This window comes from Dendrobates tinctorius, unplaced genomic scaffold (genome assembly GCF_039654945.1).
Source record: "Dendrobates tinctorius isolate UK_male_01 unplaced genomic scaffold, ASM3965494v1 ptg000070l, whole genome shotgun sequence".
Lineage (NCBI taxonomy): Eukaryota > Metazoa > Chordata > Amphibia > Anura > Dendrobatidae > Dendrobates > Dendrobates tinctorius.
The window spans coordinates 74,497,750-74,519,896 of NW_027361738.1; the positions used below are offsets into that span (position 1 = coordinate 74,497,750).

The following is a 22,147-nucleotide window of genomic DNA, read 5'->3' on the forward strand; positions in this document are numbered from 1 at the left end:
CATCAAAGACATTTTACCACTATTATGAACTAAAACATGTCACGAGAACGCAGTCTTAGAATGACTAGGATCCGTTGAAGCGTTCCAGAGTTATTACCTCATAGAGTGACAGCGGTCAGAATTGAAAAAAACAAAATTGGCCCAATCAGGAAGGTGATAACAGGCTTTGGGGTGAAGGGGTTAAAGCATATTTTCCACTACTGCCTAAAATTTTTGCACTGTACTGTATATACAGCTTATATATAGACACAGCGTATGGCGGAGAGAGACGACGGCAACACATTGTGTTTAAATGCTTTATTTTCTATGTTAAAATTCTTATTAATAACAGTACAGTCAGACTAGCGGCGAGGCCAGATCCTGTAAAGCAGCACTGAGGTTGGAAGCACACAGAGAAAAATACATTCAGTGTGAAAGTCATAGGTGCAGTCATCAATCCGTTCATGTGTGGTCTACACAATATCCTGAAGATGAGGTCTCCTTACGTTAAGAATTAGAAAAATCCTTATTTCACATCTTGCATCCGACCTCAAATAAGATGGGTAGAAGCCACAGGCCCGAGGCCTGAGACTGCACTACTGAGACTCTGAGGGCAACATTCCGATTTCTGTCATGATGACATGAGTTGTAAATCTTCCTCCTTCTAGTATGAAACGTACTATTTTTTTCATTAATCTTTTTAGCTTTTTGCAACATCTATTCTCACAAACTTAAAAAGTGATGAGAAAAGTAGAAGATTAAGCATAAAAAGGCTTTCTCACAAAAAACCCCAAAACATTATCTGACTGGTGTGACCACTGCCGAATCAGGAGAATGGGGATTCTAAAGTCCTCTTTGTGAATGGAGCGGTAATGAGCAAGTGTGACCAATGAACTCCATCATCGGTGGTGCTGGCACTTGCTTATTACCACTCCACTCACAAAAAGACTTTTAGGCTCCCAATTCTGAAATCGGTGGGGGTATCCAGCAGCAGATCCCTCAGCGGTCCAACATTTATCAACCATCCAATGGACTTAATATTTTTTGTACATGATTTTATTGAAAACTAAAACAAGCCGCCTCATTTTCAGGTTGGAACGTCACAATCTGAAGCCCTTTTGCGACTAGACCACAGGATTGTCTATCAAGAATTGGGCCTATGACATAGTTGACTAACATTTCGAGGAGAACATATGGTCATCAGTATATCTCAGTAGCGCAACCTCAGGCTTGAGGCCTATAACTTAATCTCTACATTTTATCGTACATTAAAGAGCTCAAGGGCTTTTTTTTTAGGTCTCCCCTACCATCTCTGACATGATCAGATGCTGTATAGAACTAGTTCTTACTGTGCTAAATCCTCACATATAGGATACTACTGTGACAATCGCGGATTTAGCAGTGGTTGTGCCATTTTGACATGTAATGGAGAATTATGTGGCAATAAAGGACGGGAATCCTCTGTTCAGGATCCGCATCTCTCGGCAAGAGTGTAGAGTGGTTACAAAGAGCGTCTCTCGCTGTGGAGGACCCGTCCTGTCCACAGACAAGCCATTGATGTGTAATGCTTCATTTGTCCAGTGGTGGCACTGTAGGTAAATGAGACACTTACTACTTCCACAGATCACTACTGATCGCAAGGAGTAAAGTCCAGTACGGAGGGCAATTAGTGATCAACTTATCATAATGGAACATTTTTAAATAACTACGGTTTGTCCATAGCAGGAGAAGCTGTATAGGCCGGGCTCACAGGTTATGTATTTGGTGCAACTTTTACGTACTTAAAATCCGCAGTGCAATGATAGTCATTGTTGGGAAGGTTCATTGGATGGTATAAAGGATAAAGGACACCTGGGTCCAGGGTAGGTCCGGCGCACCTGCGCCTTGGATTGTAGGCTGCAGTGTTGGGGTGCGCCGGACCTACCCTGGACCCAGGTGTCCTTTACAAGCAGAATATCCTTTATACCGTTCAGTGAACCTTGCCAACAACGACTGTATGAATAAGACCCTACGAGGGTGGAAACGTTATGTTTTTGTCGCCTCGCCATGTTCTCTATCCTATTGCTGCATCTATATCTGTACAATAAAGTCGTCACAAGTATCTATCAAGAGTGTGCGGTGATAGAACATTACTCTGCCTGAGTATTTCGGATTTTTTTATTTTTTTTTAAATCCATCACACTTTTCCAGAGATATGGGCCTTTTCATTTGGTGCTAAAATGTTATGGTTTTTACCAAGGAGGCGGTACTTACAGGTAATAATGCATTCTAAAAACACTCCCCTGAGGATCTGTAAGCACCGCCCCTTCGGGATAGTTAAAAACTAGTGGTACATAAAGAGACTCACATCTCTGGAACCATATGGCGGATGTAAAAAAAAAAAACCAAGACCTGACGGCGGGTCGTCTCTAAGTAAAAATCTACTTCTAAAATCGTACATCTGCCAAAGTACATTCAAAAAGTTTCTCTATACCGGTGACCCTAATGCATCATTGGAGTCAACTTAAAAGGGTAAATATATGAGAAATACTGCTCAGGATTAATTATTTTTTTTAACTTTTTTTTGTGGTTAAAAACCTCAAGTGCAAAAATTTGACTCAATAATAATAATCACCACATGATGTATATTAACTTATCTCTAGAACCCCTTGTAAGCCCAGAATGTTCTTGTTGTACACAGTATAGCCTAGGAATGGACGGCATCAATAGCATCTAACATCCGACCAAGCGAATCATCATCTCTAATTAAAAGCAAAACATAAAAATTAACAAAAAAATCCCATGCTCTCGGGGGTAAGTGATAAAACAGATGAGACCTGTCTCTCATACACCAAGACTGATGAAGTCTTTATGGTTTCTTATGACATTGCATTGCTTTTGCGTTGAGCACTCTGCATTGGTTAGTGCTTTTTTTTTTTTTTTTTTAGGACCCGCTTTTGCATTGTTTGTCTTTTTTGTCATGATACAGACAGAGCCGCTCCATTGTGGGTAAATCAGTGTAATAGTGAAGGGTGGGGTGGAAACAATAACGGGTACTGCCCCTCTTATGGCTCAATAAGGTGGGACATACCGCAGGGTGCCGACGTGAAGTTTAAAGGCGATATCTTGCTGATCGCTGAGAGTTCGACTGCTCGGACCCCCAGCAATCTGGAGAAAGGGGCTCTGAATGGACTGGTGGCATGCCAGTCCATTGGGATCGGTGTATGTGCAATTGGCTGGACCCTCAGCAAGTTATCATTCATCATGTGATCAACCCCTTTAAATGGGAGTGGAGTCACCTGTTCTCATGCTGCAGGAGAGTTAAAGCCTGACCTTGTGCCCACTAAGATCCATGATGGCCGTGGCTCCAAATCTACTTGATTGGTGCAAAGTAGAACTGCGCTACACCCCCCCCCCCCAAATCTAGCCACTGCTTGTATTAGCCCCCTAGACCCCAATCCTCCACAAACAAATATATCACAGGAAAGGTGATAAATGATGGGGGTCCCAAATTCCCGTGTAATGGGCAAGTGTGTCCCCCTAATCTTCACTATCAGTCCATTAACTGTCCACAAGAATTTTAGACAGTTAAAGGGGATGGCCACCTTTGGGGATACTTTTTTTTACATATATGTACGGTAAGTATTTGGGGCTAAAAATATTTTTTGCAATTGGGTTTCATTAACAATTTTTCACCGTTCGGCTTCTATGAGCTAACGCAGAACCTGCCAGTGAGCCCGTTCTGACTGTCTGTTGGGGAGGTTCTAATTCCTTTATCTGTCATTTTTCTGAGCTCCTCTCAACTGGATTTATGACCACAGACGACATAAAAATTGAATGATCAGAGAAGCAGAGAGCCCGGGGGGGGGGGGGGGGGGAGAAAAATCAGTGCAAAATTTACACCCGACTGCAAAAATTACTTTTAGCCCAAAATACATATATTTACGCAAAAAATAATGGTCTCCAGAGGCGAATAACTTGCATGTGCTCACTAAGACTTCATTTATACATGGGACTTTTGGGCCACCCATGCTACAGATTAGTAGGGTCACAGCAGCCGGACCTCCACCAATCTTACATTTATCTTTTTATTTATGGGACATCTCCTTTTAAAAAGTCAAATCGTATGAAAAAAAGATGATCTTCTTTTAAAGACCCCTTTAAATATGGAGGAAAACGAGGCAGGCTCTGTCTGTAGGACTGTGTGTGGTGGGTCCGCGGACTGTGTGTGGTGGGTCCGCGGACTATGTGTGGTGGGTCCACGTATACCGGTAAGATCGGCTTCACAAGTCCAAGCTTTAAAAGGTCCATGTACGGACTGCGGCTTCTGGACCGAACAGAACTCATCGTCCTCATGAGCATATATCAGGTTGTTATTTTCGGGTCCGGAAATCGCAGCCCCTGCACGGACCCCGAAACTCGGTCCGAGGATTTGTAAACATTGTGCTAAAACCTATTTCTGCGTTTTTATGTGATAATGGAAAGTTAAAAAGCCCTCAGGCGCGTGGTCGTCACCGACTACAGCTGAGCGCTGACCGCCAGCTGCACCATGTCATGGAAGTTCTGGAACACGGTCTGGCACAGCTTTTCAGCATCGGTTTCGGGGCTGGACTTCCAGGCACTGCAGGCTACAACAAACCTGGGACATCAAAAATAATAATAAGAAAAAATGATGTTAATAGTCCTTTGGAGAGGTAAGAGGAAAAAAAAAAGGAAAAGAAAAACACTCTAGGGATTCAGCATAGTGATATGTCCATAAGGAGTTGAAAAAAATGCTTTTTATAAAGAAAAAAAAAAAAAAAGAAAAGAAAAGTTGAAATACTCTCCCTATTCAATTTTAATATAAAAAAATATAATAAAAAATACATTTTGCCATTCACGTGTCTTTTTTGAGCATTTTTTTTTCAGGTTTTGAAAAACGCCTGGTGGGAAAAAAAAAAAAGTACTTGCCACTTTTTTTTAAGGTGGCTTCTGATGTAAAACACTGGAGCTTTCTAGACTCCTACTTCCTGCCCTTTTAGGAAGAGCTTTCAGTAGACTCATTATCATCAGACACAGGCTCACAATGGCTGATAACATTGGATCCACCGATCACAAAACTCAATGTCACAGCTGACCCCCCAATGACTTCTGCACACCCTCGTTGGAAGCTACAATTCAGAAGATAGGGTCTGGGTCTCTCCATTGCTGCTACTGTTCATGTGTCGCTTCCTGAAACAACAGGAAGTTAGAGTCTAAAAGAGCCCTAGTGGCCGGTGTGAGTATTGCAATACTTTTTAATTTTTAATAAAAATTGTGATATGGAATTTAAAAAGGAAAAAAAACAACATTTTTTTCACGAACACATTTAAACACAAAAATCTGACTTTAAGAGTCCTTTAAAAGCAGAAACATCGCAAACAGTTGAAGACGTACCTGTCATCTCGGATTCTGTAGAAAAAGCCGTATCCATCTTTTATCATAGGAACTACAGCTCCGAGGACATTTGTGTAGCCGACAAGACTCGTGGAAAGGACAAAGTTGCCGCCACCTCCACTGGGATCACACCAAGGACACATAGTGAACATATCAGATGGGTGAATTCAGTGCAAAGTGACAATATAACGTGCATCATCAATTTACTTTGCAACACACAACGCAATGACTGCAGGATTTAACCCATTCCTGCCATGACCAGTTTTTCTTAAAAAATTTTTTTCCTCCCGTCCTTCGAAGATACATAACTATTTTATTTTTTAATCGACATTGCCGTATGAAACTTTGCTCTCTTTTGCAGGATGAGTCGTAGTTTTGTATAAGAGTTTTTTTTAATTTTACCATATAAATGCATAAAAAAAAAAAAAATTCCAAATGCAGTCAAATGGTAAAAAAAAAACAAAAATAAAAAAAAAGTGCCGCCGTTGTTTTGGGGGGTTTGTTTTTAACAGCATTCATTGTGATTAAAATCACATGTCAATGTGATTACAACAAAACCAAATAGTATATTCTTTAAAATTTTTGAAACATGGATTTTTGTGAGTACTCACCGTAAAATCCTTTTCTCCGAGACTCTCACTGGGGGACACAGATACTGTGGTGTATGCTTCTGCCGCTAGGAGGCTGACACTAAGTGAAAAAAAGAGGTTAGCTCCTCCTCCGCCATATACACCCTCGCCCCTATTGCGGGCGGAACCCAGTTCGGTGCCAAAGCAGTAGGAGGACAACAAAATCAGCCTTAATACAGGTACAACATGTCCAGAAAAGGACCACCCTTATATCAAATAAATAAATGCGTATTAACTAAACAAAAACAGAGCCAACTGGCTATTAGGGTGGGTGCTGTGTCCCCCAATGAGCGTCTCGGAGAAAAGGATTTTACGGTGAGTTATCACAAAAATCCATGTTTCTCCTTCGTCTCATTGGTGGACACAGATACTGTGGGACGTCCTAAAGCAGTCCCTGGGTGGGAGATTGACTCACCGATCCAAGCTACATGCACCTCTTGTTTAAAAGGTGCGCCACCGCTGCTTGGAGAATCCTTCTACCCAGGCTTGCATCCGCCGAGGCCTGAGCATGGATATTATAATGTTTGGCAAATGTGTGCAAGCTGGACCAGGTTGCTGCCTTGCAAACCTGTTTCATCGAAGCCTGTTGCCGAAGCGCCCAAAAGGCGCCCACTGCCCGGGTAGAGTGCACTCTTATCCCTGCTGGAATCGGCGTGCCTCTAATGCAGTAGTCAAACGAATCCATCTGGCTATGGTCGATTTTGAGGCAGCGAGTCCCTTCCTGCGCCCTTCGGGAAGCACATACAGCGTGTCTGTCTGAAGAAAGGGTGCCGTCCGCGACACGTACCTCTGGAGGGCTCTTACCAGGTGTAACGTATGAAGAGCCTTTTCCACACAGTGCACCGGTGCCGGACAAAATGAAGGCAAAACAACATCTTCATTAATGTGAAAAGAGGACATGACTTCCGGCAGAAAAGGAGGGCTGGTCTGAGGACCACCTCATCCTTATGGAAAATGAGGAACGGAGCTCGGCAGGATAGGGCTGCCAGCTCTGAAGCCCGCCTGATGGAAGTGATGGCCACTAGGAACACCACTTTCCAGGAAAGGTACCTCAAAGAGATATCCTGAAGCGATTCAAATGGAGCTTCCTGCAGAACACTTAGGACCATGTTAAGGTCCCAGGCGTCCATAGGCGCCTTATAGGGAGGTACCAAGTGGGAGAATGAAAAGTCTTCATCTGCAAATTGGTAGCAATTCTGCGCTGGAACAGGACGGATAAGGCCGATATTTGTCTCCCGAGGGAGCTTGAGGCAAAGCCCGAATCTAATGCTCTACCAACTGAGCTATCCGGGCTCTCTAAGCCCGACTGGAGAAAAGCCAAGATGTTGGGGATCAAGAATCTCAGCGGAGAAACACCGCGGCCTCGACACCAAGCAAAGAACACCTTCCAGGTGTGGTGGTAACTTCGTGCTGAAGCAGGCTTCCGGGCGCTAATCACTGTAGCAACCACCTCACTCCCGAACCCTGCCTGGGTTAGAATCCAAGATTCAACGGCCATGCCGTCAAACACAGGGTCCCTGAGTTCGGGTGGCAAATCGGCCCTTGAGACAGTAGATATGTGCGCTCTCGCAGGCGCCAAGGAACGTCGGTGAGCAGCTGCATTAGATCTGCGTCCCACGCTCGACGGGGTCAGTCTGGGACCAGCAGAATCGCCGGCACCCCTTCCGACTTGATCTTTTTGATGACTCTCGGAAGTAGTGGCAGTGGGGGAAATAGATATGGGAGGCGAAACTGGTTCCATGGCAGAACCAACGCGTCCACCGCGAATGCCTGCGGGTCCCTGGCCTGAGCGACATATGTCGGCACCTTGGCATTCACTCTGGAAGCCATCAGGTCCACATCCAGAGCTCCCCACAGCTGACAAATCTGCTGAAAAACTTCGGGATGTAGAGACCACTCTCCGGATGCAAGACCCTGCCGGCTGAGAAAGTCTGCAGACCAATTTTCCACACCCCAGAATGTGGACAGCCGAAATCACCGAGTGGTTTGCTTCGGCCCACTGAAGAACGAGCTCCACCTTGCACATGGTTGCTCTGCTGCGGGTGCCCCCTTGATGATTTATGTAAGCCACCGCCGTGGCATTGTCCGTTTGAATCCGGACGGGCGGCCTGCTTGAAAGTGATGAAACTTCTGCACAGCCAGCCGAATTGCTCGTATCTCCAATAAGTTGATCGGGAGCCGTGCCTCCTGTGGCGACCACCGTTCCTGGGTTGTGTGGTGGCGAAACACCGCTCCCCCACCGAGCAGACTGGCGTCGGTTGTCATTACCAGCCAATGATCTGGGGGGAAAGGTTTCCCCAGGGCCAGAGAGGAACTGGTTATCCACCATCCAAGCGACTGCCAGACTTGAGAGGACAGTCGGCACCGCCGATCGAGCATGAAAGGATTCTTGTCCCAGGCTGACAAGAGGACGTGCTGCAGGGGGCGAAGGTGAAACTGGGCGACAGGTATCGCTTCCATTGCTGCCACCATTTTCCCTAGAATCCTCATCCCGGATCGGATGGTATGAGGGACAGGTTGGCAAAGTGTCCGGACTCCCTGCCGGAGAGCTAGCGCCTTTTCCTGAGGGAGAATTACCAACCCTCGGCAAGTGTCGAAGATCATTCCTAGGAGGGAGATCCTCTGAGCTGGCACAAGGAATGACTTCTTTGCATTTCCAACCATCTTAAGCGAGCAAGAGTATCTAGTGTGATGTTGACCTTTTCCTCGCATGCCCGTATTGACAGGCTCTTGACCAAGAGGTCGTCCAGATAAGGCAAGGTGACTATGCCTCGAGAATGCAGTGTGGCCATGACAACTGCCATAACCCTTGTGAACACTCTGGGAGCTGTGGCTAGCCCGAAGGGTAGCGCTACGAGCTGAAAATGTTGATCGCCGATGGTGAAGCGTAGAAACCTCTGATGAGGAGGAAAAATGGGATATGCAGATATGCGTCCTAGATGTCTATTAAGGCCATGTATTCTCACTGCTCCATGGCCGATATGACTGAACGGAGAGACTCCATCCGGAAATGTCTGATCCTGAAGATTTTGTTCAGAAGCTTCAGGTCCAAAACAGGCCTGACAGACCCGTCCTTTTTGCGAACCGCAAAAAGGTTGGAATAGAACCCCTGAGCTCTTCGTGTTCCAGCACTGGAACAATGACTCCGTTGTGATGAGGCGATTTAATGGCTCCCAATAGAGCCCTTGCCTGGGTATCCACCCTGGGAAGCCGGGAAAGAAAAAACCGTCTTGGAGGATATCTGACAAATTCTATTTTGTAACCTGAGGCCACCAATTCCTTTCCCCATGTGTCGTGGGCGACATTGACCCAGACGTGGTGAAACCAGGGTAGGCGGCCGCCCACCTTGCCGGTGTCGTCTGGTAAAGGCCTCGAGTCATTTGGCCGACGATCTTTGGGATCTGGATCCCTTCGATCTGGGCTGCTGAGTACGCACTCTCCCTAATGGGTTGGCTCTATAAAAGACCTGCCGCTCCCTATCCTGGTTGGTGCGGGCCTGAGGCGGCGGAATTCGCTGCTGTAGTCCACTCGGGGTTGCAAAAGGCCCGAAAACGTGCCTGAAAACGGGTGACGAAAAAGCGTTTTGACCTTTGTTGAGGGAGAAACCCGCTCTTTCCTCCTGTGGAGTCGGAGATAAGTTGATCCAACTTCTCCCCAAATAGGTGGCCGCACTGATAAGGCAGGGAAGTCAAGGACTTCTTAGAAGTAGAATCGGCTCGCCATGTCCTTAACCATAGGGCTCTTCTGATAGAAATTGCATTAGCGGCAGCAAGTGTCGAGCAATTGTCCGCATCCAAAGATGCATTGATTACATAGTCTCCAGCCATCGCCATCTGACCTGCGACCTCCGAAATCTCTGCAGGAAGATCCTGCTCCTGCGTGACCTTGTTTAATGTTTCTGACCATGATATCATAGCCTTGGCTACCCCAAGTTGCTGCGAATGAGGGAGCGAGCGCTGACCCTGACGCCTCATATACTGAGCGAGCTAAGTTCTCTATAAGGCGATCCGTTTGATCCTTAATCAAGGAAACACTAGGGACGGATAGCAGGGTCTTAGTGGCTAGGCGCGAAACCGGAGGATCCACCATCGGGGATTCCATCCATTTTTTACGGAGGTCCAGAGCAAACGGATACCTTGTTTCGAGTGCCTTTTGACCCGAGAAACGCCTGTCTGGACGCCCTCTGTGCTGCTGCACTATGTCCTCAAACTCCGGGTGGGAGGAAAAAATTCTGTGCGGGCGCTTCACTTGCTTAAATGCCACTTCATGCCACGTAGCCGATTCGGGATCATCCTCAATCCCCAAGGTCTGATTGATGGCTTCTATGAGGCTGTCCACTGTTTCACGTGATGCTGGAGTATCCAGGTCAAGAGGCTCGTCTGGGCCGAATTCTGAGGTCTGCTCGCTATCAACCACTGGTGGCGGGGAGCGAGAAGCAGAACTTACGGATGCCAAGGCACCGGATGGACTGGTCGACACCGTGTGGATTCGTTTCCTTCGGGTCTGCCTGGAGCGAGAGCGGCCCCTGTAGGCGAGAGGCTCTTGTGAGGTGGAAGACCACTCCCAGATCAGTGAGACACTATCCTTGGTCCTATCTGGGGCATGAAGAGACTTGATCGCCTTTGTGAGCGAAGCCATAGATTGTGACAGCGATAAGGCCCATTCCGGAAGATCTGAACTCCTGGGTTCGGTTACGGGGGAGGGCTCCTGGGCGTGTTCGGAGTCGCAGGCTTTGCATAATTTATTGTTCTGTGCCTGCGGAAATGCCGCCCTACAGGCTATGCATGCAGCATACAGGAATGTGTGCGTTTTCCCTTTCCCAGCCATATTGTTAATGCTGCCCTAATAGGAGCTGTGGAGGGAGAGGAGAGGGAGGAGTACCGTTGGTGGCCACCTCGCAGCTGTTACCGGTCCTGTTTCCTCTACCGTGCCGCCTCTCCTGCCGTGCGCTGTCCTGCTGCGGCTGCCCGACCGCTCTCTCTCTGGCGCGGCCTATACCGACGTGAAGCCGGGGCCTCCATTTATTCGGCGCCCGCCCAGGCCGGAGGGTGGGACCCCGGAAGTGACATTGCGCCGGGAGGGCGGGACTTCTGACCGCGGCCTAGATTTTTAAAACCTAACCGCGATGGGGGTGGCGGTGGGTGGGCAGGGGCCGCACATTAAGGCTGGAGCCGGCGTTCTAAAGGCGCCAGGTGCGGCGTCCACTCTGCCACCACCGCTGCAGTAACTGCTCTCCCTGTGAAGGGGAGAAGAAGGGGGGCTAGGAAAGGGACGCGCTGAATCCTGTCAGCCTCCACACGCCACAGGGCACTCCCCGGTTATCACATCCACGTCATCTGGCCGCACTTCTCCGCTCAGGTACAGGGGAAACGGAGGGGGGGGGGGTATCCAGGACGGTGCAGGCACCCTAACTCCGTCTAACCCCTTCAGGGGGTGAGGAGAGGGACCGTCCGCCGCCTTGCAGCACCGCCGTCTAGCGTTGGTGGAGCAGTGGGGGCCGCACGGACTAGTCTTGTGCCTCTGTGCAGCCCATGGTTTCATACCTAGGGGTGGACAGGGCTAAGTCCGGCATCGTGTCCCACGTCGCGGGAGAGGATACGTGGAGGGACTCTCGCACGTGCTCGCCCGTTGTTGGTTTGGGGAAATCGCACCCTTTCAATAGGATCCGTCGCCCCTGTCAAATCTTCATAGGACAAAAAAATAGATGTCTGGGGAAAAAAGCCCAGATATGTCCCTCGGTGCGGGAAAGGATACGTGGAGACGATACTCAACACGTGCTCACCCGTTGATGGTTTGGGGAGATCGGACCCTTTCAATAGGATCCGTCGCCCCGTCTTATCTTCATGGAAAAAAAAAATGTCTGGAGAGATCCAGACACGTGTGCCTCCAAAGACACTAAAGCATAAAACTGAGTTCCGCCTGCAATAGGGGCGAGGGTGTATACTGCGGAGGAGGAGCTAACCTCTTTTTTTCACTTAGTGTCAGCCTCCTAGCGGCAGAAGCATACACCCACAGTATTTGTGTCCCCCAATGCGACGAAGGAGAAAATGATTTGGGAATTTGTAATATTATATATATATATATATATATATATATATATATATATATATACACACACATACACATACATACATACACGCACATATATTTCTGACTTTTAAGAGAGGCCTGGCGTCAGAACCAAAGCGATGATTGTATTTGCCCTGACATCCGTACCAATAAGCCCTTTAGTAAAAGCCTGGGGTGAGAATCAGAGCGCTGAGGGATTTGCCCTAACTTCCATACCGGAGATCCCTTTAAGAGGGAAGATGTGCCTATGGGATGGAGGATGTGTGATGGGGATATGGGCACGGGAGGGGGGGGGGGATTAATTTCTGTCATGTGCTCTCTACTGTTTTCTGGGGGGCAGACAATGGCTGGGAGCTTATGTTTCCGGGGATGCTAGATTTCTCCCACCCGGTCACTGTCTGCTGAGGTGTTGTCGTGGAGTGAGAAAACTGTTGCTCATAGCAACCAATCACAGCTCAGCTTCTTTTAAACAGCTCTGGTGAAAAGAAAGATGCTTTGTGATTGGTTGCTGATACACACACATTCAATTATATATATATATTTACCGTTCCATTTAGTTTATTTTATATTTTGATAGACTGGACTTTTGTAGTGATATGTGGTAATACCAAATATGCTTTTCTTTCTGTTCTTTTTAAAAGGAAAACTGTGATTTGAATTTTGATATTTTTTAATATTTATCCAAACTTATTTTTTTAGATTATTGTTATTATTTATAATAAGGCGATCCAATAATGACATGATAATCACCTCTTTGTGAAAGCCGGGTCGTTATAGAGTTCTGGGACGGCAAGTCCTTCTTCTTTTGCAATGAGGAGGAGGCCGAGCAGATGGCGATCAAATCCTGCAAGTACACGGATATAAGGGAATTTCAGCGAAATTATTTGCAGTATAAGAAATAAGCAAAACCAAAGGAAAAAACAATGTGTGTAAATAGCTAGAAATCTGAGCAAAAACAGTAAAGTAAAATATTTATAAACTTTCTCAAACTTTTTATCAACATTCAATGGTGACATTACAATAAAAGGGAGAAACGTTGCTTTAAAGTCTATTTTATTCTTGGAAGTATGTTATTTGACAACGGGGAGGAGTTACCCTTCTCGTCATTGCTACACAGACTGTTTTTAATATGGTCATAGGGTCGAGGGATGCGCCCTTTTTAAAAGTCCAACTGTAACGCCAAGTTGCTAAAAACGTATTTGTACATTTCCAGGGGTAATGACAGAGGCGCAGCACAGCTCTCAGCGTTGTTATAAGCGCAAGAACTGAGATTTTTCTTTTCCAATAAAGAAACAATAGAACATGGTCGTGCAACGTCTCATTTCAGCATCAGGCGCAGCAGAACCAGCCTCCATGCCCGAGGACCTCAACCTATCCCGGGCAGCAGATGCATCACCCGGGGCCTAATCCGAAAATGTGAGCTGCTGCAGAACCCCATTTCTACATTTTAATTTACCTTTGCCAAGCTGGCATTCACTCATCATCTTGTTATGCTTTGCAAATGCCTTGAGCATCAGTTCTTGGCGTTGGGAACGCTGCAGAAATACAATTGTGAAGATTCACACTTACATTTTCTTCAAAAATGGGAAAAAGTGAGAAATAGCATTTTGGGATTTTTAACCCCCTACTAATCACACAAGTGATTGTGCAATTTTTGTGACCCAATCACTGTTTGCTTGTTTTTTTACTAGGCTCATTTGCTGTAGATTTCTGTGTGGCTGTGCCTGGTATTGCAGCTGTGTACTATTCCCTTGAATGGTACTATGACACAGAACCAGGCACATCGCTGTACAGTATAGTATGGCTGCGCCTGGTACTGTAGCTGTGTACTATTGCCTTGAATGGTACTATGACAAAGAACCAGGCACATCACTGTACAGTTTTGTATGGCTGCGCCTGGTACTGTAGCTGTGTACTATTCCCTTGAATGGTACTATGACACAGAACCAGGCACATCACTGTACAGTTTTGTATGGCTGCGCCTGGTACTGCAGCTGTGTACTATTGCCTTGAATGGTACTATGACACAGAACCAGGCACATCACTGTACAGTTTTGTATGGCTGCGCCTGGTACTGCAGCTGTGTACTATTCCCTTGAATGGTACTATGACACAGAACCAGGCACATCACTGTACAGTTTTGTATGGCTGTGCCTGGTACTGTAGCTGTGTACTATTCCCTAGAATGGAACTATGACACAGAACCAGGCACATCACTGTACAGTTTTGTATGGCTGCGCCTGGTACTGCAGCTGTGTACTATTGCCTTGAATGGTACTATGACACAGAACCAGGCACATCACTGTACAGTTTTGTATGGCTGCGCCTGGTACTGTAGCTGTGTACTATTGCCTTGAATGGTACTATGACACAGAACCAGGCACATCACTGTACAGTTTTGTATGGCTGCGCCTGGTACTGCAGCTGTGTACTATTCCCTAGAATGGAACTATAATGCAGTAACCAGAGAAGGCCACTAAACAATGCAAGCTGCTGTAACTAATCAACAATAATAGAGACAGAACAATGCTGATCCCCTTATTTGGCCAATTGGTGGGGCTGGCTAAAATCAGACCCTCCCAGTCAGATATTGATGGCATAATGATAAGACATCAACACTATAGGCTCCAAAACTTTTTTAATGGCAATTGTGCAGCACATAAATGAGAACCTACTGTGGAAGCAGGATCCAGCATGGATCGGCACCAATTCACAGCCTCCACTGTGCAAGGCCTCATGGTTTCTGTGCGACCGTGATAGAACATCCTAGTCGTAGCGGTTTCATAACAGGATCCGGGGCTGTGCCACCGACAAAAAAACAGACGAGATACATTTTGACGAGATGCTTTTTTTTTTTTCTTTTGCATTTCTCTTTTAAATAAATAGCTAATCAAAAGGTATGTTACCAGTTAAAAAATTTTTTTGCAGTTTTTGAAGCAGATACTGAGCAGTACCTTCAAGTATTTTGTTATTTTTTTGTTTTTTTTAGGAGGATTTGGAGAGTTTCCACTGAGTTTCTGGTCCGAAAAAAAAATCTGTGTGTACATAATCTAAAAAAAAGGTATATTCTCTTCAAAGGGGTTTTCCTGCTTTAGGGAATTCCTGTTGCCCGGCTGCATTTTGTTTAAAAAAAACAAAACAAAAAAACTATTCCTTACTCACCCTTCCCAGGTCCAGCGTGGACTTTCAACCTCTGCTTTTATTGTCTGCAGCGCTGCAGTCAGTGATCTCAGCAGCTCTACCCAAGATGACCGATCCCCGATCTGGACTCACAGCCTCTTAGACACGCGGTCCATATATAGACCATGAAATACGACCGTTTGAACCCGACCCAAGAGGTAGAAACTAACCAAAAGTGCTAAAGAGGAGAACCCCTTTAAAAGTCTTCAAAGACTGAAAATTGCACTAAATAACATGAGGTCCTCCTAATATTTTAACCCTTACCGTCCATGAAGTTTGTAATATGCCAACTGTAGAGACAGCTGGACAAACGTGTCTGGGTGAAGCTTCTTCTTCTTCACGAGGGACTTCCCGAAAGATGTAAAGGCGTAACTAGCTACCTGTAAGTCAGAAGCCTGGGAACAAAACGGACATTGGAAGCAAAATAAGACGTGAAAGATACTGGACACGAACCAATAAAGTTATACTATACATGTTGAATCAGATTTAATAGATCTGTGATGATCATCTGCTTAACTAGAAGCTCACCAATCCAAAGGATGGATGGACTCAAGTTCCTGCACAACTTTTCATGCAACGCTGCCTACACTCTGTAAAGAAGCCACATGTCCAAAGACAAAAGAGGGGGTCTCCAGCACCAAAATGAGTGAAAAAAGATAAAACTCACATTTATTAGGAAGGTTTTAAAATCATATTAATAAGCCACCATGACAGGCAAGGCTACTTACGCGTTTCAGACCTATGACTAAGGACATGTAAGATCTGTCTGAAACGCGTAAGTAGCCTTGCCTGTCATGGTGGCTTATTAATATGATTTTAAAACCTTCCTAATAAATGTGAGTTTTATCTTTTTTCACTCATTTTGGTGCTGGAGACCCCCTCTTTTTTCCTTTGGATTTATAGCGCCAGTTGAACCGCACTGGACATCTCCTGGCATCAGACCGCTTATGGACTATATGGACACTGATGTACGGTAGGCTGAATATTTTCTCTTTTTTGCTACATATCCAAAGAGTTGTCCAAAATGTAAAAAAAAAAAAAAAGGCGCGATTTTGTCCAAAAACATCGCCACCCCACCCATGTCTGCAGGTTGCAGGTGGTATTACTCTTCTGCATCATTTACTTCAATGGTGCTTAGTTGCATTATCAGACAAAACCTGTAGATGCTGTTTTCCAAAGTCTGCCATCTTGTTTTCCAATTCTGAACCACCCCTTTAACTGAAGCAGAGCCACGCCCCCCCCCCCCGGCGAGCAGGTGGAGAAAAAAAACAATATATATTGATACTGAACGGTAGAAGCAGCTCCTGTGTATACCTGAATGTGATACTGTGCTTTGGCCGAGGCAATATCATTTATTATCTTCTGATCCACGGTGAAGACCAACTCTTCCGGATCGGGAAGATCCCGAACAGAGGACGAGCCCTGAGAAGAGAAGGAGGACATTATATGGACGTCGTATGGACCAAATGACCCGACTCCGGTGATACTGAGCGGCCGCGTACCTTCCAGCGCCCCTCACAGGCCTTGATGTTCTGGTCTATGAAATCACATAATGCCACTAGCACCATGGCGTCATAAGGAGCATGCTGGAAAATAAAAGCAGAGAAGGGATCATACCGCCAACTCCTGCATGGGAAGAGAGGACGGACGAAGCGGTAGTCGGGTTTTGGGCCATCTTTGCGCTAGTTTTTTTTTTTTTTTTTTTTCAGTACTCATTTTTCACTTTACTCATCAATGAGGCTGTGATTTGCATGACCCAAATGTCCCATGATGGCCAGTCTCTGGCAAAATGGCAGACACAGGGTCTTGGTTAGGTCCCCGATTGATATAGAAACTCATCAACACCCCACAATCACGTTCCTAGGGCACTAATGGGGATGGAAAAATGGAGTCCTTGCTCTCCTTCTCTCAGTCTAACCGCTTAGGTGCAGGAAGCACCTAACAGGATTGGAGTTATTTATACATAGGACACGTGGCAAATTAATAAAATTAGACATTAGTGATTTTAAAATAAATTTAATCTGGACCACAGATAAACAGAGACCGGGCCAGGACCCCAGAATATGAACCCTAATATTTCTACTTACATCACAGTTAGATCCCAACACACCATTCCGGAACACGATGGAGTTGTAGGATTTGTCCCCCCAGCGTACAGTTGGGTCTCCGGCCAGGCCCATCCTTGTACTCTGTATGATAGAGAACACAGACAATTCTAATTAGCCAGAACTAACGCGAAACAAAAAGTTAAATCCCAGAGGACATAATGGTTGTTATTGAGCTGGTCCTGAAGCAGAGATCACCGAGATCTCCCTTGTCTAACTTTACACCATCTATTTTGTGGCAAATTTTGCGCCAATAATTTGCACCAGAATGACCGCATCTTCTTGGCATACCCAGACTGTCAGAGTCGTGCCCATACCGCTGATAAGGCAGCCAACTACAATATCATCCATGGGGTAAGCAAAAATTTCACACCTATAAAGGGCTTAAAATCAGTGTGCCGGCCAAGCAATCATTTTTTTGACGACACATGCGCCTGCCCAAATTGATCTGACAGAGACTGGCGCATGCGCAGAGAATTGGTCCTAATCGGTTTTTGGTCTGCACGCGTGTAAGTCCACGTGATCCTAAAGTGAGTTAGAGACTGGTGCATGCGCAGAGTTGGCCCTTCTGCACACAGAGCAAGACGTTTCGGTCTGCACATGCTCTACCTCCAATGACCCTGTAGAAAATTAAGGACTAGCGCATGCGCATACCAAAAACGGATCACCCCCAACCACTCAGGAGCGGACACTCTGCGCATGATTTGCAGCTCTACCGCACCATTGGCTGATTTTGAGCAGTTTGTTGATGTTGTGCGTTCTGCATCAAGGGAACAGGGCGTGCTTTCTGGCACTTGGACGGTTCAGGTTCGCCCTGCGGACACTTGAGCCTTCATTTGCAACGAGTTTTTTTTTTTAATTAGATAACAGGCGTTACAACTAGAAAATACAGAAAGATCTTATCAGGTCACAATTGGTGAAGGGTAAATCCTGCTGACCGGTACCCCCTCCTCCTTTATCGACATGATTTACCGAAACCAGAGAGGAAATACATGTAGGTGGGAATGTACACGGAGCTGTGCGGTCACACCAAGGGTGCACCAAGCACTAGTGGTGGGAACACTCATTTTGTACCGAGACTCCTTTTAGTAGCGTGACATTGAGATCTTATGTTACTGTGTAGTCCTAGTCTAATCAGTGACTTACAATGAATTCCGTCAATTTTTTCAACTGCACATAGGTGCGCCCTTTAAGCTCGAGGATAGAATACAAAGTCCTATTGCATCTTACGTTTACTATAACCCATGATCATATGCTTAGACAAAGCACAGTTGCAATATTATCAGTTTGTTGGAAAGGCGAGTGTTGTATCATATACAGATACGGTAAGTGAAAAAGTGCAGCAGCATCCCCCTCCTCCCATCTCTTCACTAGACTTTACTCTTGGTGACGGATGCAGTTTGCGAATACTTGTCAGACTCTGGCTATAGAGAAAGAGGAGCTACACGGATCATGCAAAGGTTTATATATTCAAAAGCCCTGACAATTAAAGCAATCTGCAGTGTATGTCCATGAGACAACCATCCAAACTTGCATTGAAAAATAGTCCAGATGTTGTGTTCAACGTGTCATCCTCTCAAAGACTATAGCCAGAATGATTAAGAGCAGTTGTCACCAAATTATTCATGCTGAACTGAGCAATTAAAGTACTTTGCACCTAATGAGGTAACTTAAATCCAAGTGTGTGTTATCAGATTTTTTTCACTGGGGCGTGTACTTCATCTCCTTGTATGAATCTGACCAATCGTAAGCAGGCAGCATCATAGGAGAAAAAGAACACGCTCCCCCCAAAATAGCTTAGGTTTTCTCGGTGCGTGCAGAATGATACAGCTCTAATCTCCTTGCCCAAGCTCCTGCATGATAAGAAAGCAGAGATGATTAACATCTTTCAGATAAGGTCCATGTGGTGGGGTCGCAGCACAGCTGAGTTTAGCTGTGTCACATTACAAACCCTTCTATCAGCTCTCCTCCTCTCATAGCACTGTCAGCTATGCTGTACCGCCCCTCCCCCACACCGACTGTCCAAAGCTCTGTCAGTAATAGCACTTATGTCTGTTGCACTCAAAGGTTGCTTTGAGAACATAAGTGTGACTCATCTCCAATCAGGAAGTGTGGAGGGGGGGCAGTACAGCAGAGATGACAATGCTATGAGAGGAGGAAAGCTAATAGAAGAGATTGTAATGTGGCAGCTAAATTCAGCTTTGCTGCCTCTCACTTCACAGGGACCTTTAACTGAAGGGTGCGAGTCATCTGTACTCTAATCTCTCAGCATTTTCTAATCATGTCGGAGGGGAGACCAGGAGATCAGATATATCCTGACATCTCACACATAGAGAAACCTAAGCTAAGGTGAGCTGTGTGTTCTTTTTCTACTGTGTTCTTGATAGCTCCTGACTGGTCATCATCATACAGGGAAATTATATAGATGATGTCACAGCTCCCCTCCTCCTCCCTTCACAATTACTAACGCCACCTCTATATACAGCAGATAACACAACATCCACCATTCACAATAGGTGATATCACAGCTCACCTCCTCCTCCTGTACAATGACTGATAACACAGGATCCACCATTCACAACAGGTGATGTTAAAGCTCACCTCTTCTTCCTACCCTCAAAATGACATTTGGACTTTTGGCCAGTCAGTAAATTGCAAGATTACTCTCACCGGGGTGAAGGCCGTCACTGCAGCCATGCTGATTGTCTAACTGATCTATTTGGGAGAGAAATGCATGAAAGGCTGATACAACCTGCTATATAAAGGTTACCTGGCTATAATCCTCAGGCGAGCCGTGGGGACACTCATCATCAATGGACTGAACAAACAAGCTGCTCTGAATCTGCTCCAGATGGGATAAATTCTTTGGGTCAAGGCTAATGAGGTGTTCACGAGACTAAAAAAAAAACAAAAAAAAAACCCAGTAATAGAGTAATGGTAAAAAATAACAGCGAGAACAGAGAAAACACAAAAGTAAGAAAGAAAAAAAAACTAACCATAGCCCAGCGTGTCCTCTCCTCTGCTGTCAGTGCCGACAGTCCTAACCCATCCCGGCCATTCTGGCAAATGTTCTGGATGTAAGAAAATTGCCTAAAATTAGATGAATAATCAGAAAAAATAAATCAGAAGCTGCCAGAATGGCCGAACCACAGGACTACACATGTTACAGTGAACCCGCCGCTTAGAATACCTGAAACTGCTAGGGCACATAAAGAGAACCTGCCAGTTGCCATAATTATGTATTTTTTTAACCTGGTGTAAGTGCCGCTGTTCTCCTGAATCCGGTGATGGTTTTCTTTTGCTCCTGCTCCTCTCCGTTCCTGAGATATGATCCTCTCTTCCCTATATGTAAATCTAGTCTTTTTAGTAAAGTGGGCGTGGTCCACAACTCATCTCTGTGGGCGTTTCCCGGAAGACCACGCCTATTTCGATAAAATGACTTCATTTAAATACAGGGAAGACGAGGCCGTATCTCAGGAACGGAGAGGAGCAGGAGCAAAAAAAATATATTACCAGATTCAAGAGAACAGCGCCGTTTACGGCAGGTAAGGAAATCATTTCTTTATAGAGTGGCAAATCGTGCTTAAAGTAAATAGTTTCTTAAAGGGGGCTTTCTCATTTTACAAAGTGATCAGATATAAGTAGCAAACGGCATCACCCCTTGATTGGTGAAAAGGGGGGGGGGGGTGTACCTTAATATTTCCGGAGGAGTGAGAATCTGGCCATCGACAACAGCTTCAAAGCTGAAGAGGCGTCCCCTGCACATGACGATCAGGTGAGATGGGCAGCTGCCTTCTGATTCTGGAATTAAAAAAATATATATAAAAATGCAAGAAATAAAAGATTACAGACATTTCAGATTAAGACATTTGTACTTTTATTTTATTTTTTAATACGGTCCAGCAGGAAAATAGTGTGTCCCAGCAATCTGCGGTAATGTGAAAACCAGCAGGAAGTGTTCATTTTCGCTTCAGCACCCCCGAAGGATCAAAAGAGTATTACACAGGTCTCACTTGTCTCTCCATGTAATACAAGCGCTGGGTCCTCCAGACAGAGAGTAGTCATCATCTGCACGGATTTGCAGCAAGATTTTGCCATTGAACATGGGGGATAAATCAAGTTCTACTCACCGGTTTTGAAATAGTTGGAGATTTGATCTCTGGTTACACCGGGGATTTTGCAGGTGTTGAATAGATTTCGAAATTGGGACATATCCAAGGGGGAAGTCCGAGACCTATGAACGGCCAGCTTCTCCCTGTAAAAGAAAAAAAAAAAAAAAAGAATCAGCAAAGGTGTAATAATGTGCGAGAAAACGTGCTACTACTGTGCTATACAAAGAGCAGGGTGAGAGAAAAATTAGGGGAATTAAAAGAAAAAACCCCAAAAACCTTTACCCCCATCGGCAGCTAGATGGCGGTATAATCGAGGAAATGCATTCACACAAATCAGGGACATTATATGTTCATAAAAAAAATACATAAATAAAAAAATAATGATTTTTCAAAATATTGAAAAAAAAAAAAAAAAGTTTTAATCACTACCCCTTAGGGTATGTGCACACGCTGCGGATTCCGCTGCGTTTCCGCAGCGGTTTTGGCCGCTGCGGACCCACAGCAGTTTTAGCTGCGGTGTACAGTACCATTCAAATGAATGGTACAAAAAAACTGCTGTGTAGACGGTGCGGAAAAATCCGCGCGGATTTGCTGCGGTTTTGAAACCGCAGAAAGAAGTGACATGTCAATTCTTTCTGCGGAATCCGCAGCGGGTTCCTATCTCCACCATTGTAGAGAT

The 22,147-nt window shown here is 45.5% G+C and overlaps 1 protein-coding gene across 1 annotated transcript in view; it reads right to left on the bottom strand.

Moving 5' to 3' along the window:
• Window positions 1-282: 282 nt before the first annotated feature.
• The window catches only part of CROT (carnitine O-octanoyltransferase), a 34,643-nt gene continuing 12,778 nt past the window's right edge, over window positions 283-22,147 (bottom strand). The window contains exons 5-17 of the mRNA XM_073581922.1: window positions 21,487-21,611; window positions 21,049-21,157; window positions 20,353-20,446; window positions 20,127-20,252; window positions 17,339-17,440; window positions 16,754-16,837; window positions 16,566-16,673; window positions 15,516-15,646; window positions 14,747-14,870; window positions 13,528-13,606; window positions 12,822-12,915; window positions 5,374-5,493; window positions 283-4,597 (exon numbers count right to left, since the gene is read on the bottom strand). Of these exons, the coding sequence (XP_073438023.1) occupies window positions 4,477-4,597; window positions 5,374-5,493; window positions 12,822-12,915; window positions 13,528-13,606; window positions 14,747-14,870; window positions 15,516-15,646; window positions 16,566-16,673; window positions 16,754-16,837; window positions 17,339-17,440; window positions 20,127-20,252; window positions 20,353-20,446; window positions 21,049-21,157; window positions 21,487-21,611 (1,417 nt within the window). The 3' untranslated portion in view covers window positions 283-4,476. The remainder of the gene's footprint in view (window positions 4,598-5,373; window positions 5,494-12,821; window positions 12,916-13,527; window positions 13,607-14,746; window positions 14,871-15,515; window positions 15,647-16,565; window positions 16,674-16,753; window positions 16,838-17,338; window positions 17,441-20,126; window positions 20,253-20,352; window positions 20,447-21,048; window positions 21,158-21,486; window positions 21,612-22,147) is intronic.